The sequence below is a fragment of the Temnothorax nylanderi genome, unplaced genomic scaffold, assembly GCF_030848795.1.
Source record: "Temnothorax nylanderi isolate EJ_2023f unplaced genomic scaffold, tnyl_v1.0 TNYL_tig0122_pilon, whole genome shotgun sequence".
NCBI lineage: Eukaryota > Metazoa > Arthropoda > Insecta > Hymenoptera > Formicidae > Temnothorax > Temnothorax nylanderi.
This window is the reverse complement of record NW_027249184.1, coordinates 1-16310: the sequence shown is the minus strand read 5'-3', so window position 1 is coordinate 16310 and position 16310 is coordinate 1. Positions and strand designations below refer to the sequence as shown.

Here is a 16310-nt window from a genome sequence, read left to right as displayed (position 1 = left end):
ATTATTTACACGATGAATTTTTAATAATCATCCTTTTAACATCGCGGTTTATGTGACTGCAGTTGTTGATTATATAAAATTAACCATATTTGTGGTCATAATTAATTATTTGCATTGACAAAGTTCTAATAATTGGTATAATATTAAATTAGTTATAATTAATTATAAATAGAACGGAATTCAGTTTATACTAGTGTAATGTTAATTAAAATCGAATAAATAGCTCCCATTATATATTTAATGCATTAATATCGACCGCATCCTAACACTTCGAAAGAACATCGTGATTCGTAATCATAAATTAATCATCTTAAAAGCATGCACAGCATTTAGAGATGAAAAATTTAGAATGACGTAAGATCCAAAAGGGATAATAAATTTCTTACACAATTAGAACTGATAAAAGTATCTCTTTGTATTTTGCAAATTATTAAATTATTTTTTATATAATATGTTATTTCAAAATTATTTTTAAGTGATGTGAAACTAATAATTGATTCTAAAATAATTACCTAGATGATTAATTAGAAAGAAACCTTCTATTTTATAACGAAATACATTATTTTATAAATAAATACATATATTGGATCTCACGTCATTACTACTTCAACTGGTAAAGTTTAGTTATCAAATTACCTCAATAAATATGTTAATTTATCACTCACCGACCCCGATGCGCAACAGCGGAATAATATCTGCCACGTAGCTGCGTTGATTCTGTAATAAACAAATATAAAATTCATAAAACGGTGTTCAAAAAAACTTAATGTTTTAAAACATAATTCTTATGAGCATCAAACATTTTATTTATTATTTAATTAGATATTTATTTAAATAATTATATATTTTCCGAAAAAGATCTTTACAAGGATCAATTTTTATAAAATATTAAATTACTCCTTTTCTTCTATTATTTCTAAATCATGGTGAAATAAAACGGCTCGAGAATAAACAGGAAAAAATTACTTTTACACGAAATAAAAAATAATATTTACCGCAAAGTTGTTCCGCTGGCGCCCGATGCTTCTCCCAGGTCCTCTCCTCCTCTCAGGCTGTCCTCTCGGGTTGTCAGCTCCCTCGATGCGACACTTTCCGCGTTGCTATCTTCTGAAACATATAAATAAATGATTTGATATTAAATCATTCTTACGCATCAAACTTCTTATTCATCATTCAATTACACATTTATTTAAATAATTATACATTTTCGGAAAAAGATCTTTACAAAAATAAATTCTTATAAAATTTCAAATTATTTCTTTCTTACTAATTATTATTTCAAAATCACAATGAAATAAAACGACTCAAGTATAAGCAAAAATTAAATTACTTTTACACAAAATAAAAAGTAATATTTATATTTAAGTAATATTTACCACAATGTTTGTTTCGCCGGCGCCTGATGCCTCTCCTAGGCCTCCTCCTCCTCTCAGGTTGACCTCTCGGGTCAACCTGATCTGCTCTCCCTCGATCTGTTCCCGAAATATTCGCTCAAAATTAAATATTTCGCAATTGATGCAAGCAAGCAATAGGTATGTCTATAAATATTTTTTTAATATGTGTATATAAAATAGAAGCATTATCTTTCTTATAAAAACAAGAAATCTATATTTATTTTAGATATTATTATTTTTATTTAAATATTTTCTTATGTTACAGATTAATCTTGTATATATTTGTTGTGTGATGCGAGCAAAAAAAGGGTTCAGATGAAAGAACATACAATATATATATATATATATATATATATATATATATATATATATATTAATTTAAAATTAAATACCTTTATTGACAGGAAAATTAATATAAACACAATAATAATTATATTTAATCTGAATAAATAGCAATCTAAATAAATATTTTTTTAGATCTAAATATTTTTTTTTTAGTGCAATATTTATGTGTCTAAGATGGCAGTAAAAGTTTCTCGCCTGATTAACTTCGCATGCTAAGAGAGACGCGGCGTCGCTAAATTGATTCGCGAGATATAGATCTTCGGCCGAACAAGCTTCCGAAATACGCGTTCGAACGGATTATCAATATCCGAATCTATACAATCTTCGCGATAGGTATTGCAATAAATGTTAAATGCAGAATTAATGCATGTTATACCACTTACCACTTAAATAAGTCGCGACGCCACTCGTTCCGCAGCCGATCCATCTCATGCCCGTCGTGAACTGGAAATGAAAGAGGAGCGTAATTAACATATGTAATATATAGCGAAGGCACTTCGTCTCCCGCGCGATCAACTTCTCGCACCGAAAACGCCGCGGCGCGGTTAGCCGGTCACTACATTTCTTACTTTGAGTAGCAAATACTGCATGCTCGCCTTTTAGTATGACTGTCAATTTACATTCTAGCGAATAGGCATATTAATATTCTTGGTAAATATCCGCGATATTCGCGACATTAGAAAATACGATCGTCACTTTCGCGATTGTCCGCGCGACGCGCCTTCGACCGAACAAGTATCGCGAAATGCGTATTTTTTAGAAATATCTACACCCGAGCGCTGAATCGATACTATTCGATAAATACTGTAGTAAATAATGCATGCATAGATTAATAAAGGTTACACTTACCAATTAAATAATTCTCGCGACGCCACTCGTTCCGCATCATCTCGCCGATCCGTCTCATCGTGCCCGTCGCGATCTGGAAATGGAAGGAAAACGTCATCAATATGGCGGAGACGCGTCATCCTCATCCCCCGCGCGGCGCGCGGACAACTTCTCGCGCCAAGCCAAAAGTGTCGGCGTCGCCGGTCGCTACGCGTCCCGCTCTCAACTTTGCGATCATAAATTTTCCGAACTTCGAAAACTAAATATTATAAACTCGCCTATTATTACGATTGTTATTTTGCACTCTATAGCGAATAGCGTATTAATATTTTTGACAGATATCCGCAATATTCGCGCGACATTCGAAAATATGATCGCTTTCGCGATGGCCCTCGCGACGCGCCTTCGGCCGAACAATTAAGTATCGCGGAATACGTATTTTCAAGAATCATTTTAATACCCGCGGCGAGCGTCGAATCCATACTACGCGACAGATACTACAATGAATAATGCATGCAAGGTTATAATATGTGTTATACACTTACCAATTAAATGAGTCGCGACGGCACTCGTTCCGGAGCCGATCCCTTCCGTGTCCGTTTCTCCGATTGTCCGCCGCGATCTGGAAATGGAAGGAGTATTATACGTATCAATATGGCGGAGGTGCTTCGTTTCCGCGCGGGCAACTTGTCGCGCCGAAAGCGCCGCGGCCGCGGCCGCGGCCGCGGCGCGCGGCGTCAGCGTCGGCGTCGCTAGATCGCTACGCGTCCCGCGTCCCGCTGTCAACTTCGCGATCATGAATTTTCCGAACTTCGAAAATCAAATATTATAAACTCGCCTACTGTTACGATTGTTATTTTGCATTCTAGCGAATAACGTATTAACATTTTCGGCAGATATTCACGATATTCGCGATCCTCGAAAATACGATCGTCACTTTCACGATTGTTCATCACGCGACGCGCCTTTCGGCTTTCGGCCGGACAAGTATCGCGAAATACGTATTTGTCATATTTTTAAGAAATTAAGAATATCAGTACCCGAGCGCTAAATCTATATACGCGATAGATACTGCGGTGAATATAATGCATGCAAGAGTAGTATATGTGTTATTTTTACCAATGAAATGAGTCGTGACGCCACTCGTTCCGGAGCCGATCCGTTCCGTGGACGCCGCGTTCTGGAAGTGCAAGGGGCAAGGGCGGCAAGGGGAACGTCATCAACATGGCGGAGACGCTTCGTTTCCCGCGCGGGGCGCGGCGCGCGGTCAATTTCACGCGTCAATAATTGCGACGAGCGACGCAACGCAACGCCACTATTACACGTCCCTTTTTTACTTTCGCGTTTATGCGTTTATTTTTTTCACTTTAACAATAAATGCTTGCCTTATATAGCAGTCGTTTTTCGCTTTATGATCCAAGTTAAATATACAAGTTAATTTTAGTCCGGTATCACGTACGTGACACTACGCAAGTCAAATGAATGGCTAATAAAAAGCGTATACTTATGATACTGCGATTCGCTTATTTATACGTTCGCAACAATTAATATTAATTTTTCAAAGTTACATACTTTTAGACGAAAAATAAAGATATTCCAAGTAGGGAGATTTTGGGAGCTTTCCAGCAAGTGACACAAGCCGACACAAACGTCGTTCTATCTTTCTTTTTTGGCAATGAGTAACAAAGGGAGCTTTCCAGCAAGCGACACAAGTCGACACAGGTATCGTTTTGTCTTTGTTACTCATTGCCAAAAAAGAAAGATAGAACGACGTTTGTGTCGGCTTGTGTCACTTGCTGGAAAGCTCCCAAAGACAAAACGATACCTGTGTCGACTTGTGTCGCTTGCTGGAAAGCTCCCTTTATCGGCAGTGCCAGAAAATGTGTAATGCTAAATAGCTCCAACGTTGAAAACGGGTGCGAGTGACACCTCCCGTAACTTAGCCGGTCAACTTCGACTTTATTAATTTTTTTTTTTTAATCGTTTGTTGGTCGTTTGTTGGTGATTGTTGGCCTAATTACAACGTTTGTTGGTTCTTAATTGTTTTTTAAATTAAAAAAGAAAAATTAGCCTTAAGTTAGCCGGAAAAATTTTATTTTTAATTTAAAAAAAGCCTAATCGATGCGTAATTGTTTGCTGATGATTGTTGGTCTAATTTTAGCGTTTGTTGGTTTATTATTAGTCTTAAAAACGAAAAAAAACGAAAAATTATCTCACATTAAAGTAATCGAAGATTGGTTTATTTGCCTACGACTTAAGGTTTATTTCTATCAATTTAAGGCTAACATCTGTAAAACTGGCTATGAATACGGGCCTTAACATCGGCAGAAAATCATTCGTATGTATTTAGCCGGAAATGAACGTCTTTTTAAAGAATCTCTATATGAAATCGTTTGTATTTCGTATGAAGACTTTTGAAGTGCAATTGAAAAGGTTTGTGAGTCATTCGTTTAATTGTAATTAATTATTTATTTTTACACCATGCATTTAGCCGAAATAGATAAATTAATAAAAGTTTTTATATGGAATCGTTTGTATTTTGTATGAAGAGTTATGAAGTGTGATTAAAAAGGTTTGTGAGTCACCCAGATAATTTTAATTAAATATTTATAAACTCGGTAATTATATATAGCCGAAATATAGATTTTTAGTTATTCATGTTAAAAGAAGAAGGCGCTAGTGTTCCCGAAGGTCCGTCTGCAGTCAGAATTAATATAAACGTTTTAAAAATTATTTTATACTGAAATAAATAAATATACAGGCTATAATAAGCCTGTAGCTATAAGCGATAGTTGCTAATTAAGTTTGTCACTCATATATTTCCATCTTGCAGAGGACCTCCGTAACGAGATCAAAGATGTACCAGTTGTGCAGGGTGAAGAGGTTATCTCAAACGCCCTGCCATAGCCCAAGAGCGACTCAAATGTCATTACCGCTGAGAAGTACTTCTTGCCATTTGAGTTAGCATGTCAGAGCAAGTTACCGCGGATTGTGATGACACAGCACTGGACTGCCTGCAGAAGTTAATCGCATATGGCCATCTCACTGGCAATGTGCCTGATTCAACGGAGCCTAACAAGCTGCTGATTGTGCGCATTGTCGAGACAATTTGCGGTTGCTTCACCGGTCTACAGACCGATGAGGGTGTGCAGCTGCAGATTATTAAAGCTTTGCTGACTGTAATGACAAGCCAGCATGTGGAGATACACGAGGGTACGGTATTGTTAACAATTCGTACTGTTTACAACGTTTACTTGGCATCGCGCAACCTGATGAATCAAACAACAGCCCATGCGACTCTCACGCAGATGATCAACGTGTTCTTCGCGCGAATGGAGACTCAGGCGGAGGAAGAGAATGTGAGGCTTGATGGGGAACATCAGCAGAAGGGTTCTGTCATAGCAAACGGCAAAACTGAAGCCAAGCTAAGTCCAGAGAATGCTCCTGGTAAATTAAAATTGTCATTGAGAAATCGTAGAGGTAAAGCAATCCGCGTGACGGACGACAGATGTTTCGATCGAGAAGCTGGTGGCGACGGCGTCGATGTGTGCAGGCACAGATTACGCAAGATTATGTTGGAAGATGTAACATCATCCGGTAATGTCGCGGGCGGTAAGATATTAATAAATAACTATTAACAATTATCGTATATTATTTTGTTACAATATAAACGGTTTCTGTTTTAATAGTTCTGTAGAATCGAATCGAAGATAAATCGGAAAGTAATGCTAAAAAAAAGGAAAAGTTTTCCTGCAAGTTTTAGACAGTAATAAATTGTTCTTTTGATTAATTTCAGATACTACCGATGATATATTAGCGAAATACAGAAGAAAGCCAAGCGCAGCTAGCGATACAGCCTCGGTCGAAAGCAATCAGTCCCGTACAAAAGAGGTGGAAGACGAAAGACTTTCAATCGATCCGAATAATGTAGAACTCTCTTATGCTTTTGCGGATGCTAAAAGATAATTACGTATAGTACTTAGTACTTAGCACTGCTGACCTTCAACACATTCCATGGAATACTTCAGAGGTATTTATTGTATTATTTTTTAATCATGGCGTACAAAACAAAGTGTGATTTTTTTATGGATTACTTAATTACTTAATGTTCAAATATTGGCATATAAAATTTTATTACAGAGACATTGTTGGTCGCAGAAAGAAAACGAACTGGTTGCGTTTTTACAACTACAATTGGCAGAAGCTATAAACCTGCAGGATAGGGCATTAATAGCTCATCTTCATGAAACTTTACGTTGCGTGCGTCTATTTAATGACAATGGATGTAGAAAGCTCTTCAAATCACTTCGAGAGGATTATCAAAAACGATCTCCTTATATCGCATATTTAATCAGATGTCGTCAAGGATTGCTGTCGACATTAGCTCACTTAGATAGGTACTGTTTATATATAAATATCATCTTTGTATGTAATGTATAAGTAAATGTAAAATATGTTTAAATGTAAGATGTTAATCGTTTAATAATAATATTTTCCAGATTATGCGTGCGAGTTAAGTGCGATCAGGATGCTATCAATAATCATCTTGTATCCGTTTGTGTGAGGGTATTTTTGGAAAAAAAGGAGGCTTTCCTCCTGCGTTTCTGCGAAGAGTTTAAAAAGCTTACGCTAGCTGACGAGAAACAGGATCTCGTGGATAATTTTCTAGGAAAGGTCCACGCGGAAATGGACAACGATCCGATCTGGCAATGTACATGAATATAATTATTTATCTCGCAATTGATCTTAGCGGAGTGCTCAGAGACGTCTGAACTTACTTCTTACTTTCAGCGGCGAGCGCCAACCAGTTAGATTTGGCGAGAGTTGTGGTGGAAAGAACCGTCATGGCACGGGTATACCACAATGCGCTCTATCTAAATGAAGATGGAGATGTATATAGGGACCAGCTTCTTCAGGATCACATAAAAAAGTTGGCGAAAGTCGTAACTCCAAATCACAAGGACCTACGCATTCCAAATGTTTATCATTACGAATGTTCCTGGTCATGGGCGCAGGCTGAATTGGCTGTGATATCGGCGTATAAGACTCCTAGGGATAAGTTGCAGTGTGTATTTCGTTGCGCGACTACCATCATGAATCTCCTCTCCATGGCGTCGGAAAGAGGCATACCTGCTGCCGACGATCTGACTCCCGTGCTGGTCTATGTCATAATCAAGGTATGCGATTGAAAAGAGAATATGTGATTTTAGCAAGAAGAGTGATTGTTAACGTGTGCTTAATTTCAGACTAATCCGCCGTCGTTGTATCGACTGTTCAATATGTAGACAGCTTTTACGGGAATCGATTGGAGGGAGAGGAACAATATTGGTGGACGCAGTTCTGCGCCGCGATCGAGTTTATTAAGACAATGGATTAACAGTTTCTCAAGAGTATCACGATAAATAAGATTAGATTCGATGCTGGTGATAATGTAGAAATGTATCATAATCATAATTTGACGATTTCATAAAGAAGAAGACCAATATCTTGTGTAAAGCTAGCTGAACAGTTTTATGCTTCCAGTATCTTGATTAAAATTCTTAAATAGCCTCTTAAATAGTCTGTTAGTTCTTTCGCACGTTATTATGTAACATTAGCAAAGACTGAATATACGTAAAGTGTGGCTTTATTTTTATTTGTAACTCTATTGTACAATTTCGCAGGACATCGAAAAAAAAGAAACGTTTAGATATTCTATAATTTATGTGTAAACAATACAGAACTTATAGAGAATTGATAACCATTTAGCAGGATAAACTGTCTTGACGTACTCTTTCTACATGCGCACCTTCCCCAAGAGCCGAGACTCGAACCAGATCCTTGAAAAATATCGCCACTTTCGTAGAGCTTTTGTACAGTTTTACTCTAGGATTATGTATCAGGAATATCGCGAGAGAAAGAAAGACTTCGGAGATTTTTATCCGAATCGATCGACATAAAGAGAGCAGAGCATAGTAAAGAAGCTATAGCTTTCGAGAATTTGAACGCATAATACTTGTTAATACTATGAGCGAATTAGTTTACGTCACTCTGTCAAGCTTTAATATTAAATTACTAATAATATATCGATATCAGTAGTTTAATAATAATACATTTAAAAGCGTTCAATTTAAAAGCAGGGCAATCCTAATAAACGACTGTAAAAAAAATTCAAGATGGAACGCAATTAGCAACTATCGCTTATAGCTATACAGGCTTATAGCCTGTATATTTATTTATTTCAGTATAAAATAATTTTTAAAACGTTTATATTAATTCTGACTGCAGACGGACCTTCGGGAACACTAGCGCCTTCTTCTTTTAACATGAATAACTAAAAATCTATATTTCGGCTATATATAATTACCGAGTTTATAAATATTTAATTAAAATTATCTGGGTGACTCACAAACCTTTTTAATCACACTTCATAACTCTTCATACAAAATACAAACGATTCCATATAAAAACTTTTATTAATTTATCTATTTCGGCTAAATGCATGGTGTAAAAATAAATAATTAATTACAATTAAACGAATGACTCACAAACCTTTTCAATTGCACTTCAAAAGTCTTCATACGAAATACAAACGATTTCATATAGAGATTCTTTAAAAAGACGTTTATTTCCGGCTAAATACATACGAATGATTTTCTGCCGATGTTAAGGCCCGTATTCATAGCCAGTTTTATAGATGTTAGCCTTAAATTGATAGAAATAAACCTTAAGTCGTAGGCAAATAAACCAATCTTCGATTACTTTAATGTGAGATAATTTTTCGTTTTTTTTTCGTTTTTAAGACTAATAATAAACCAACAAACGCTAAAATTAGACCAACAATCATCAGCAAACGATTACGCATCGATTAGGCTTTTTTTAAATTAAAAATAAAATTTTTCCGGCTAACTTAAGGCTAATTTTTCTTTTTTAATTTAAAAAACAATTAAGAACCAACAAACGTTGTAATTAGGCCAACAATCACCAACAAACGACCAACAAACGATTAAAAAAAAAAAAATTAATAAAGTCGAAGTTGACCGGCTAACTTACGGGAGGTGCGAGTGACGTATGACGTATTGACGTATCAATAGTCCAGTATTATGGTCCAATAAAACGGTATCAAGCAGAAGCAACGGAACGCTGGCGCTGGCTGGCCGCTTTCTCTCTGCTTCATGTAAAGTAACCTTTAGAGGAAAAACGAGCTAGTGCATTAGTGCAAGTGCATTCCTAACCTACCGAATTCGTTATCAAAACGTTATCAAAGAGCACAAATCACAAATCACAAATTGCAGTTCGTTAAGTGCGGCAGATCTTTTAATTAGAACTTGAATTATTAATATTTTTCTATATCTTTTCTCATTTCAAACTCGAACATCAAAATGACGCCGAGAAGGATACCTATAACGTCGGAAAATTGAGAGAATCTGAAGATTTTTCAGCCATTTGTTAATATAAGTTTAGCAGAACTAACCTAAAAGATGAACAAAACCAATCAGTCTTGGAAAGAAATGGGTATCATAGACCCCAAGGAGCGGATCAAGGCTCTTACGGAGCATGCCTCGAGAGTAGAAATTGATCCAAATATTGCGCCTAAAAGGTAAAAAATACATATTTATTATTTCGTTATATTGAAATACAATTGTAAAATATCACTAGAAAGAATGCTATTTCAAAGATCTTTGAAATTTGTAAGAAGTGAGAAAAGATTTTTCTGCACAAGGAATCCAGAATGCAGAATTAAAATATTGTAAAATGGTTTTAAAATTAGACAGTATCTTTTTAGGGGATTGTTTATTGTTAAAAAACTATATGGTTATTTTACTGCATAAATTCATATTAAGACATTTATGACTCGGTGTAAATATTCGCATATACTATAATAGGAATATTATGATAATTGCCAATAATTATATCAATTTCAAAAGTGATATAATTTATTTTTCCAATCTTTTTACCTCTATAATTTCAGATATTATCGCACTGGAGTGGAAATGGTCAGATTAGCGAACATGAACATGCAAGATGGCAGCTATGAAAATGCCTTTACATTATATATGAAATTTATAACGTAGGTAATAATTAATAATAACTTTTACGTTATTATGTTATATATAACAAGTATATTTTTAAATAATAAATGCAAATTTAATATTTTCTTAAAAAAAATTACTTATTTACATCAAATATTGGAATTAAAAATTTATATCTATTTATTACTAAATATTTCCTGTTATAACAGACTTTTTGTGGATAAAATAAGGGACCATCCGCAATATGATAGTGTATCAGCCAAAGATAGGGCGACGAATAGGGATGATTTACGAATAGTCATTCCTAAAGCAGAGAAACTGAAAAAACAGTTATTGGATCAATATCAAGCAGAGTTTGATAAGTATTTAGAGGATTTGAAAGAAAGAGAAAGGATTGAAAAGGAACGTTTGAGGCAAGAAGAACTTCAAAGGTATTTAATTGTCTTATATATTTGTTATTGAAAAAGCATGAAATCAATAATTTTTATTAAGAAATTAGTTATATAGCGTCATATATTTTCCTGCTCAGGCAGAAGGAAGAGGAAAACAGAAGGAACCAAATGGCTGCTCTGGCTGCTGTCAGAGCGGCTAAGGCTGCTATTACTGCGAATGTACCAGTGGAAACAAAGCCTTTGCCTTCCATTGCACCGAAAACTGTGATAAGCCTTATGGATGATGATAAAGCATTCAAGACCTCCAAGGATATGTAAGTTTTGTTGTTTAAAATTACTTTATTAAAAGTATGATACATTTTGGCGATAATTAAGCGTCAGCTTAATAATTATACATAATAAGATTTGATGTGTTTAAAGTATACTAATATATAATGATATGCATGTATATATTGTCATATTTAATATATATATTTTTTAGAAAAAACGCCGACAGTGGATCGTTCTACAAAACCTTCTTTACTAACGAGCGACGGTTTATCTTTGCGCGACGTTATCCTGCCGACCAAATTAATGCACAGCTTTCTGGCGCTTGCCTTTAGCAACACGACGAGCAATAAAGAAACATGTGGCATTTTGGCTGGGCGATTAGAGCGAAATAAATTGATGGTAACGCATCTACTAATACCGGAACAAAACTGGCACTCCCAGATTCTTGTACTACACATAACGAAGAAGATATCTTTGATTATCAGGATCAGCATAATCTTATCACTCTCGGCTGGATTCATGTACGTAATATTTACTTTATGTTTTTATTTCTAATTTTTATTTTTAATTTGTCTATTTTAAATATAATTATGTTATGTATTACGTATAGACACATCCTACACAGACTGCATTTTTATCAAGCGTAGATCTTCATACGCACTGTGCTTATCAATTGATGATGGCGGAAGCTATAGCGATAGTTTGTGCGCCCAAATATGATGAGTACGTATGAACAAATTTTGTGTACACTTTATGTGGAATTCTTCAAACGGTTATTTAAATATTTGGCATCTGAATTCGGTTGAATTCAGTTAAATTCAACTAAATTCTGGATTAGTATCCTTCCTAATATACATGTTTCCTCTTTAGATTCAAACAAAATTAAATTTTACAATTATTTACTTTGTAGTCTTCTTTTCTTAATTTGGATAAATATCTATTCTACATTAACTTTGAAGCGTACTTACGTGTATACATTTGTGTCCCCTCCCTGACGTACAAATATAATATAAAAATAATTTTAATTATCTATTAACTTAAAATTAAATCAGACTTGTTTTGATATTTGGTGTGATTTTTATTATAAATATTTTTTACAGGACAGGGTTTTTTATCTTAACACCTGATTACGGCTTGGATTTTATCGCAAATTGCAGAGAAACGGGATTTCATCCACATCCTACTGAACCACCGTTATATACAGTAAATATATTACAATTCGTTTAATAACATTTTTAACAATATTAATTAAAATTTGGGTGATTAATAATAAAAATAATATATAATTAAATGTTGAGTTAGTAAATTAAAAAATGGAATATTGATACTCTATTACTGTACAATAGTAACCATAAATATTGATAACTAATAATTCGATCTTGACATAATTAATATTGTCGTTTTGGTTTGCATCATGAATACTTACATTACACACTTTTTACTGTTTCAGAAAGCAAGACACTACAAATTAGATGTAATGGCACTCCAAGTCGTAGATTTACGAAGAAAATGATATATCTCGGATACGAGATAATTTACTGAAAAATATTTTTAATTAAATCTTGGAAAATAGCAATTTACAATAAAATTCGCGAGTCTTATTACGCGATTAGTACATAATTAAACAATATTGAAAATCTATGACCAGTGAATAATCTAATCATAATGAAAATGCTATGAAACGTATTAATATTTTAAAAAATATGTTATATTTAACATTCACATAAGATTTATAATATATTAATTATTCTTGCAGACAAAATACACAAGAAAAGATCATTACGAATTATACCGGAAGTTAGACAAGACAGATATATTTACGTATGATTATATATGATAGCAATAACAGTAAAAGTATAAACAATAAGGCTTGTTGTATTTGTATTTAATATTTTCTCAATTTTAATCAACAATTTAATGTATTTATTACAAGTATATTTACAATTACTGAACAAGCGAAATCAAATGTACATAACATAACATAACTTTTGTTACATTAATATTTTATTTTGTTATATACATGTATATTGTAATAGCATAAAATTTTATATTTATTTTATTGTTTTCATAGTTTTAACAAGGGGTTCTGTAATTTCTGCTTAAAATATAAATGAATTTTTGAAAAGGATATAGAATATATTTTATACATTTTTCATGTTTATATGTTACATAAAAAGACAAAGTTCAATAATAAATGCATTAGACTCATAATTGATTAAAACTTCAACATTATTTTAGATGACTATTTTAATTTTTAGTTTAGATATTAAAATAATCATTAAAAATGTACCTTTGATTTTTTGTTTAAATAGCAGGTTTAATATAAATACATTTTTTTATTGTGTAAATTTCTCATTCACAAGACATTGTACCGTTTTAAACAAGAGTTTCGAGTTAAAATAGATATCTTTCTTTCCTTCATAAAAGATATATAAAGTTCATCGTGCCTTTTTGAAAATAACAAGTGTTCATAATATTGAATTCTAATCTTATGATAGATAATCGAAAGACATCATGTCACAAAACGCTTTGTATATATTAATCTTACTGAAAGATAATTGTAGATGGTATAAATATATATGTGAAATAGAATTATTTATTTATTTTGTTTTAGCAATTATATTAATCGTTTATTGATTCAATAATTATGCATAAAAATAAAAAGCCACTGAATATATTATGGAAAAATGAATTTATTTATAAACCTTCCCTTATGAAAACCAGGCATCTTAAAAATAAAATTGGTAGACATTATTTTGTAAAATTTATCTACAGAGAGGGGAATAAAGATTCGTCCATTTGACTCTTCCCATATTTATCTACAATCTGACGCGTAAATAGCTATCTTACAGCGATGAGAAATCACCAATGTGATGGTAATTAGTCAACGTAACGATATTCAGCCCTTCTTCGTGACGATAAGTGGACCCACATTGTCATTGAACTCGTTGTTATGACGCCCATGAGTACCGTCACAGTAAGGCCACTATATATTTAAAAAAATGATAAAAAATGTAGATATATGCACACTTACAACTTTTAATAAAAAGTTATTTTAGAGAACATAAGTAATAATATTTATAAAGAATTTCAAATTGAAAAATAATTAGGACTATTTTTTATTCTATTGAATCACTTACTTGTGTCTTTTTGTAAGAAACAAAATGGAATATCAAAATGTATAATTTTTCTGATCTTAGGATATTTATATAAGGAAAGAACTTACATTTTCAGATCTCCAACAGCGACAAATACAGCTTTTTCAGAGATATCTTCGATATCAACAGTGTCCACTACTTTCGCAATGTCTTTCTTTATTTTGAGATTAACGCAACCATTTGGCTATAAAATAAATAATTTGCATTATCACATGAAAGTGGTTGGAAAAATTAATAGAATTATAAACATATTATTAAAAGAAGATTATCATAAAAAGAGTAAAATTATTAAGAAAGGAATAATTTGGTTTCTATCATTATATATATAAATATATATAAATATATTATATATGTTATTAATAAATATATATAATATATAAATTATAATAATGACAATGTTAAGTAAAAATTAATTCATCCAGAATACAGATGAGATACTTTTTCTTGCAATTGCACTATTATATTCTTTGCGCTAGAAATGAGGTAGAAAATAAAACGTTCCATAACTCAAGTTTTATTTAAATGACAATTTTTCTATGTGTGTACCAAGTATATTTAAATTTTTTAAAATACAAAAACAGTTGAGAATTACAAAGTTGAGCTCATTTACCCTCAGTTTGCAACAAGTTTATGGCAAGTTGACAGCAGATACTTAGAAGTCATTATCTGGAAGTTACATAACTTTTCTAGATATCATAACGGATCAACACTAACTTTGGTTGTCCTTGATACTTTCTATACAAGAGATAGGCATAAATACATACCGCAGGTCTGCCATGAGGACAAAACGCCCTGTAGGACATGTATCCTACCCCCGCGAGAAGGGCAGTAGGTGGCAGAAGGGCAAACCAATCCCTCACTGGCATAAAGAAAAAAGGAGTTGTAAAACGACATGACTTAGAAAGAATTAAACAGTCTTTAAATCGAGAGGTTATTCGGAGTCTGGAAACGGTACGTCGAGGGTACAATCGCTGACGACGCTGACGCGAGGCATGGAAGTGTATGGTCAACGGTGAAAATTACCCTCCCAGCCGGAACCATCCGCCTATCGACTCGGGAATCGGTAGGCCGGCCAGATAATTCGGGACGGACACTTTGACAAGATGCGCGATCGGTTCCATAGTCCGCTCTGCTTGGCTGACTGGCGACCACTGGCGACTGCTGGCCACTGCTGGCAACTGGCGACAGGCGACAGGCGACACTGGCGACACTCGGGCAACAGTGCCAATCGCCATTCGCCGTTCGCCAACGTTCGCTACAGTGCCGAACTACGGTAAAAGAAACCTTCTGCAAAATCAGTCTTTTTGGCAAATCGCGCTATATTCAAACACAAATAAGTGCCTCGAAATACGAACGAGATACGAGGCATTTTAAAAAAGAGCTACATTAACGTGACATCTAACACGTAAATCGGAAAACAGCCTATCGCACTCGCCTATACACGCTCCTGATCGGCACGCTGCGCGATTGGACGGCAGCGAGGCATGGAGGGGGTTCGCGGTGACGAGGTGAAAGACCGGTGGCGCGCGCAGGTGGCGCCCGCGCGCTCGCTTAATCAGTTGCGGTTGTCCACCGGCCAGGTGAGAAAGTTGTTATTATTATTTGTACTCGCGCGTCTTTCGCCGCGATCCGCGATCCGCGATCCGCGACGCTGCTGTATACACGGCGTCGCGTCCGTACGTCCGTAGTCGCGTCTCCAGGCTCTCCAGTCTCCAGTCTCCAGCTCCAGTCCAGTTCGCTCTGCCGTCCGAGTCGTCCGAGGGTCTCTCTACCGCGACGGGCCGACGCGAGTCGCGAGTCTAGGAAAGAGGTCGAGCGAGAGGAGTGCGAGTGGCTTGGCGAAGAGTGTGCCGTGAGGGCTGAGCCGCCGCGAGCCTCGAAGCTCGACGCCGAGCTCGAAGCAGCAGTCGC

General features: G+C 34.8%; 3 protein-coding genes, 1 long non-coding RNA gene and 1 pseudogene across 6 annotated transcripts in view; 3 read left to right on the top strand and 2 right to left on the bottom strand.

Moving 5' to 3' along the window:
• Positions 1-3737, bottom strand: part of M (zona pellucida domain-containing protein miniature) — a 272287-nt gene extending 268550 nt beyond the window's left edge. Inside the window, exons 1-7 of the mRNA XM_071713302.1 lie at positions 3687-3737; positions 3113-3189; positions 2589-2661; positions 2123-2183; positions 1377-1472; positions 996-1107; positions 666-717 (exon numbers count right to left, since the gene is read on the bottom strand). The gene's annotated coding sequence lies outside the window, so the exon portion shown is untranslated. The remainder of the gene's footprint in view (positions 1-665; positions 718-995; positions 1108-1376; positions 1473-2122; positions 2184-2588; positions 2662-3112; positions 3190-3686) is intronic.
• A 781-nt stretch (positions 3738-4518) lies between these two features.
• On the top strand, positions 4519-8324 carry LOC139776577 (brefeldin A-inhibited guanine nucleotide-exchange protein 2-like). Of its 3 annotated transcripts, none has more exons than XM_071713332.1 (7): positions 4519-5000; positions 5401-6179; positions 6364-6597; positions 6708-6964; positions 7067-7278; positions 7359-7744; positions 7814-8324. In XM_071713332.1, the coding sequence occupies exons 2-3, from the start codon at positions 5534-5536 to the stop codon at positions 6531-6533; spliced, it is 816 nt and encodes a 271-aa protein (XP_071569433.1). In that variant the 5' UTR covers positions 4519-5000; positions 5401-5533; the 3' UTR covers positions 6534-6597; positions 6708-6964; positions 7067-7278; positions 7359-7744; positions 7814-8324. The 3 variants fall into 3 exon arrangements, with proteins under 3 accessions (XP_071569433.1, XP_071569434.1, XP_071569432.1); XM_071713333.1 differs by lacking the exon at positions 4519-5000 and having other exon boundaries at positions 5265-5780; positions 5876-6179; XM_071713331.1 differs by lacking the exon at positions 4519-5000 and having other exon boundaries at positions 5265-6179.
• LOC139776548 (GTPase-activating protein and VPS9 domain-containing protein 1-like) lies at positions 6623-7852 on the top strand. The gene is made up of 5 exons (XM_071713283.1): positions 6623-6639; positions 6923-6964; positions 7067-7278; positions 7359-7744; positions 7814-7852. The coding sequence occupies exons 1-5, from the start codon at positions 6623-6625 to the stop codon at positions 7850-7852; spliced, it is 696 nt and encodes a 231-aa protein (XP_071569384.1).
• Positions 8325-9720: 1396 nt separating the features above from the next.
• LOC139776578 (STAM-binding protein-like) lies at positions 9721-13108 on the top strand (annotated as a pseudogene).
• An 880-nt stretch (positions 13109-13988) lies between these two features.
• LOC139776579 (uncharacterized) lies at positions 13989-15268 on the bottom strand. The gene is made up of 3 exons (XR_011719118.1): positions 15164-15268; positions 14468-14583; positions 13989-14227 (listed from the first exon to the last, which is right to left on the bottom strand). It is a non-coding gene; the product is annotated as an uncharacterized lncRNA (long non-coding RNA).
• Positions 15269-16310: the final 1042 nt, after the last annotated feature.

What these genes read in the sequence shown, in the direction of transcription:
- LOC139776577 (XM_071713332.1), top strand. Translation starts at nt 5,534, where the DNA reads ATGTCAGAGCAAGTTACCGCGGATTGTGATGACACAGCACTGGACTGC. An exon ending in ATCCGGTAATGTCGCGGGCG is followed by an intron (nt 6,180 to 6,363) that starts GTAAGATATTAA and finishes GATTAATTTCAG; the next exon opens with ATACTACCGATGATATATTA.
- LOC139776548 (XM_071713283.1), top strand. An exon ending in ACATTAGCTCACTTAGATAG is followed by an intron (nt 6,965 to 7,066) that starts GTACTGTTTATA and finishes AATATTTTCCAG; the next exon opens with ATTATGCGTGCGAGTTAAGT. An exon ending in TGGTCTATGTCATAATCAAG is followed by an intron (nt 7,745 to 7,813) that starts GTATGCGATTGA and finishes GCTTAATTTCAG; the next exon opens with ACTAATCCGCCGTCGTTGTA.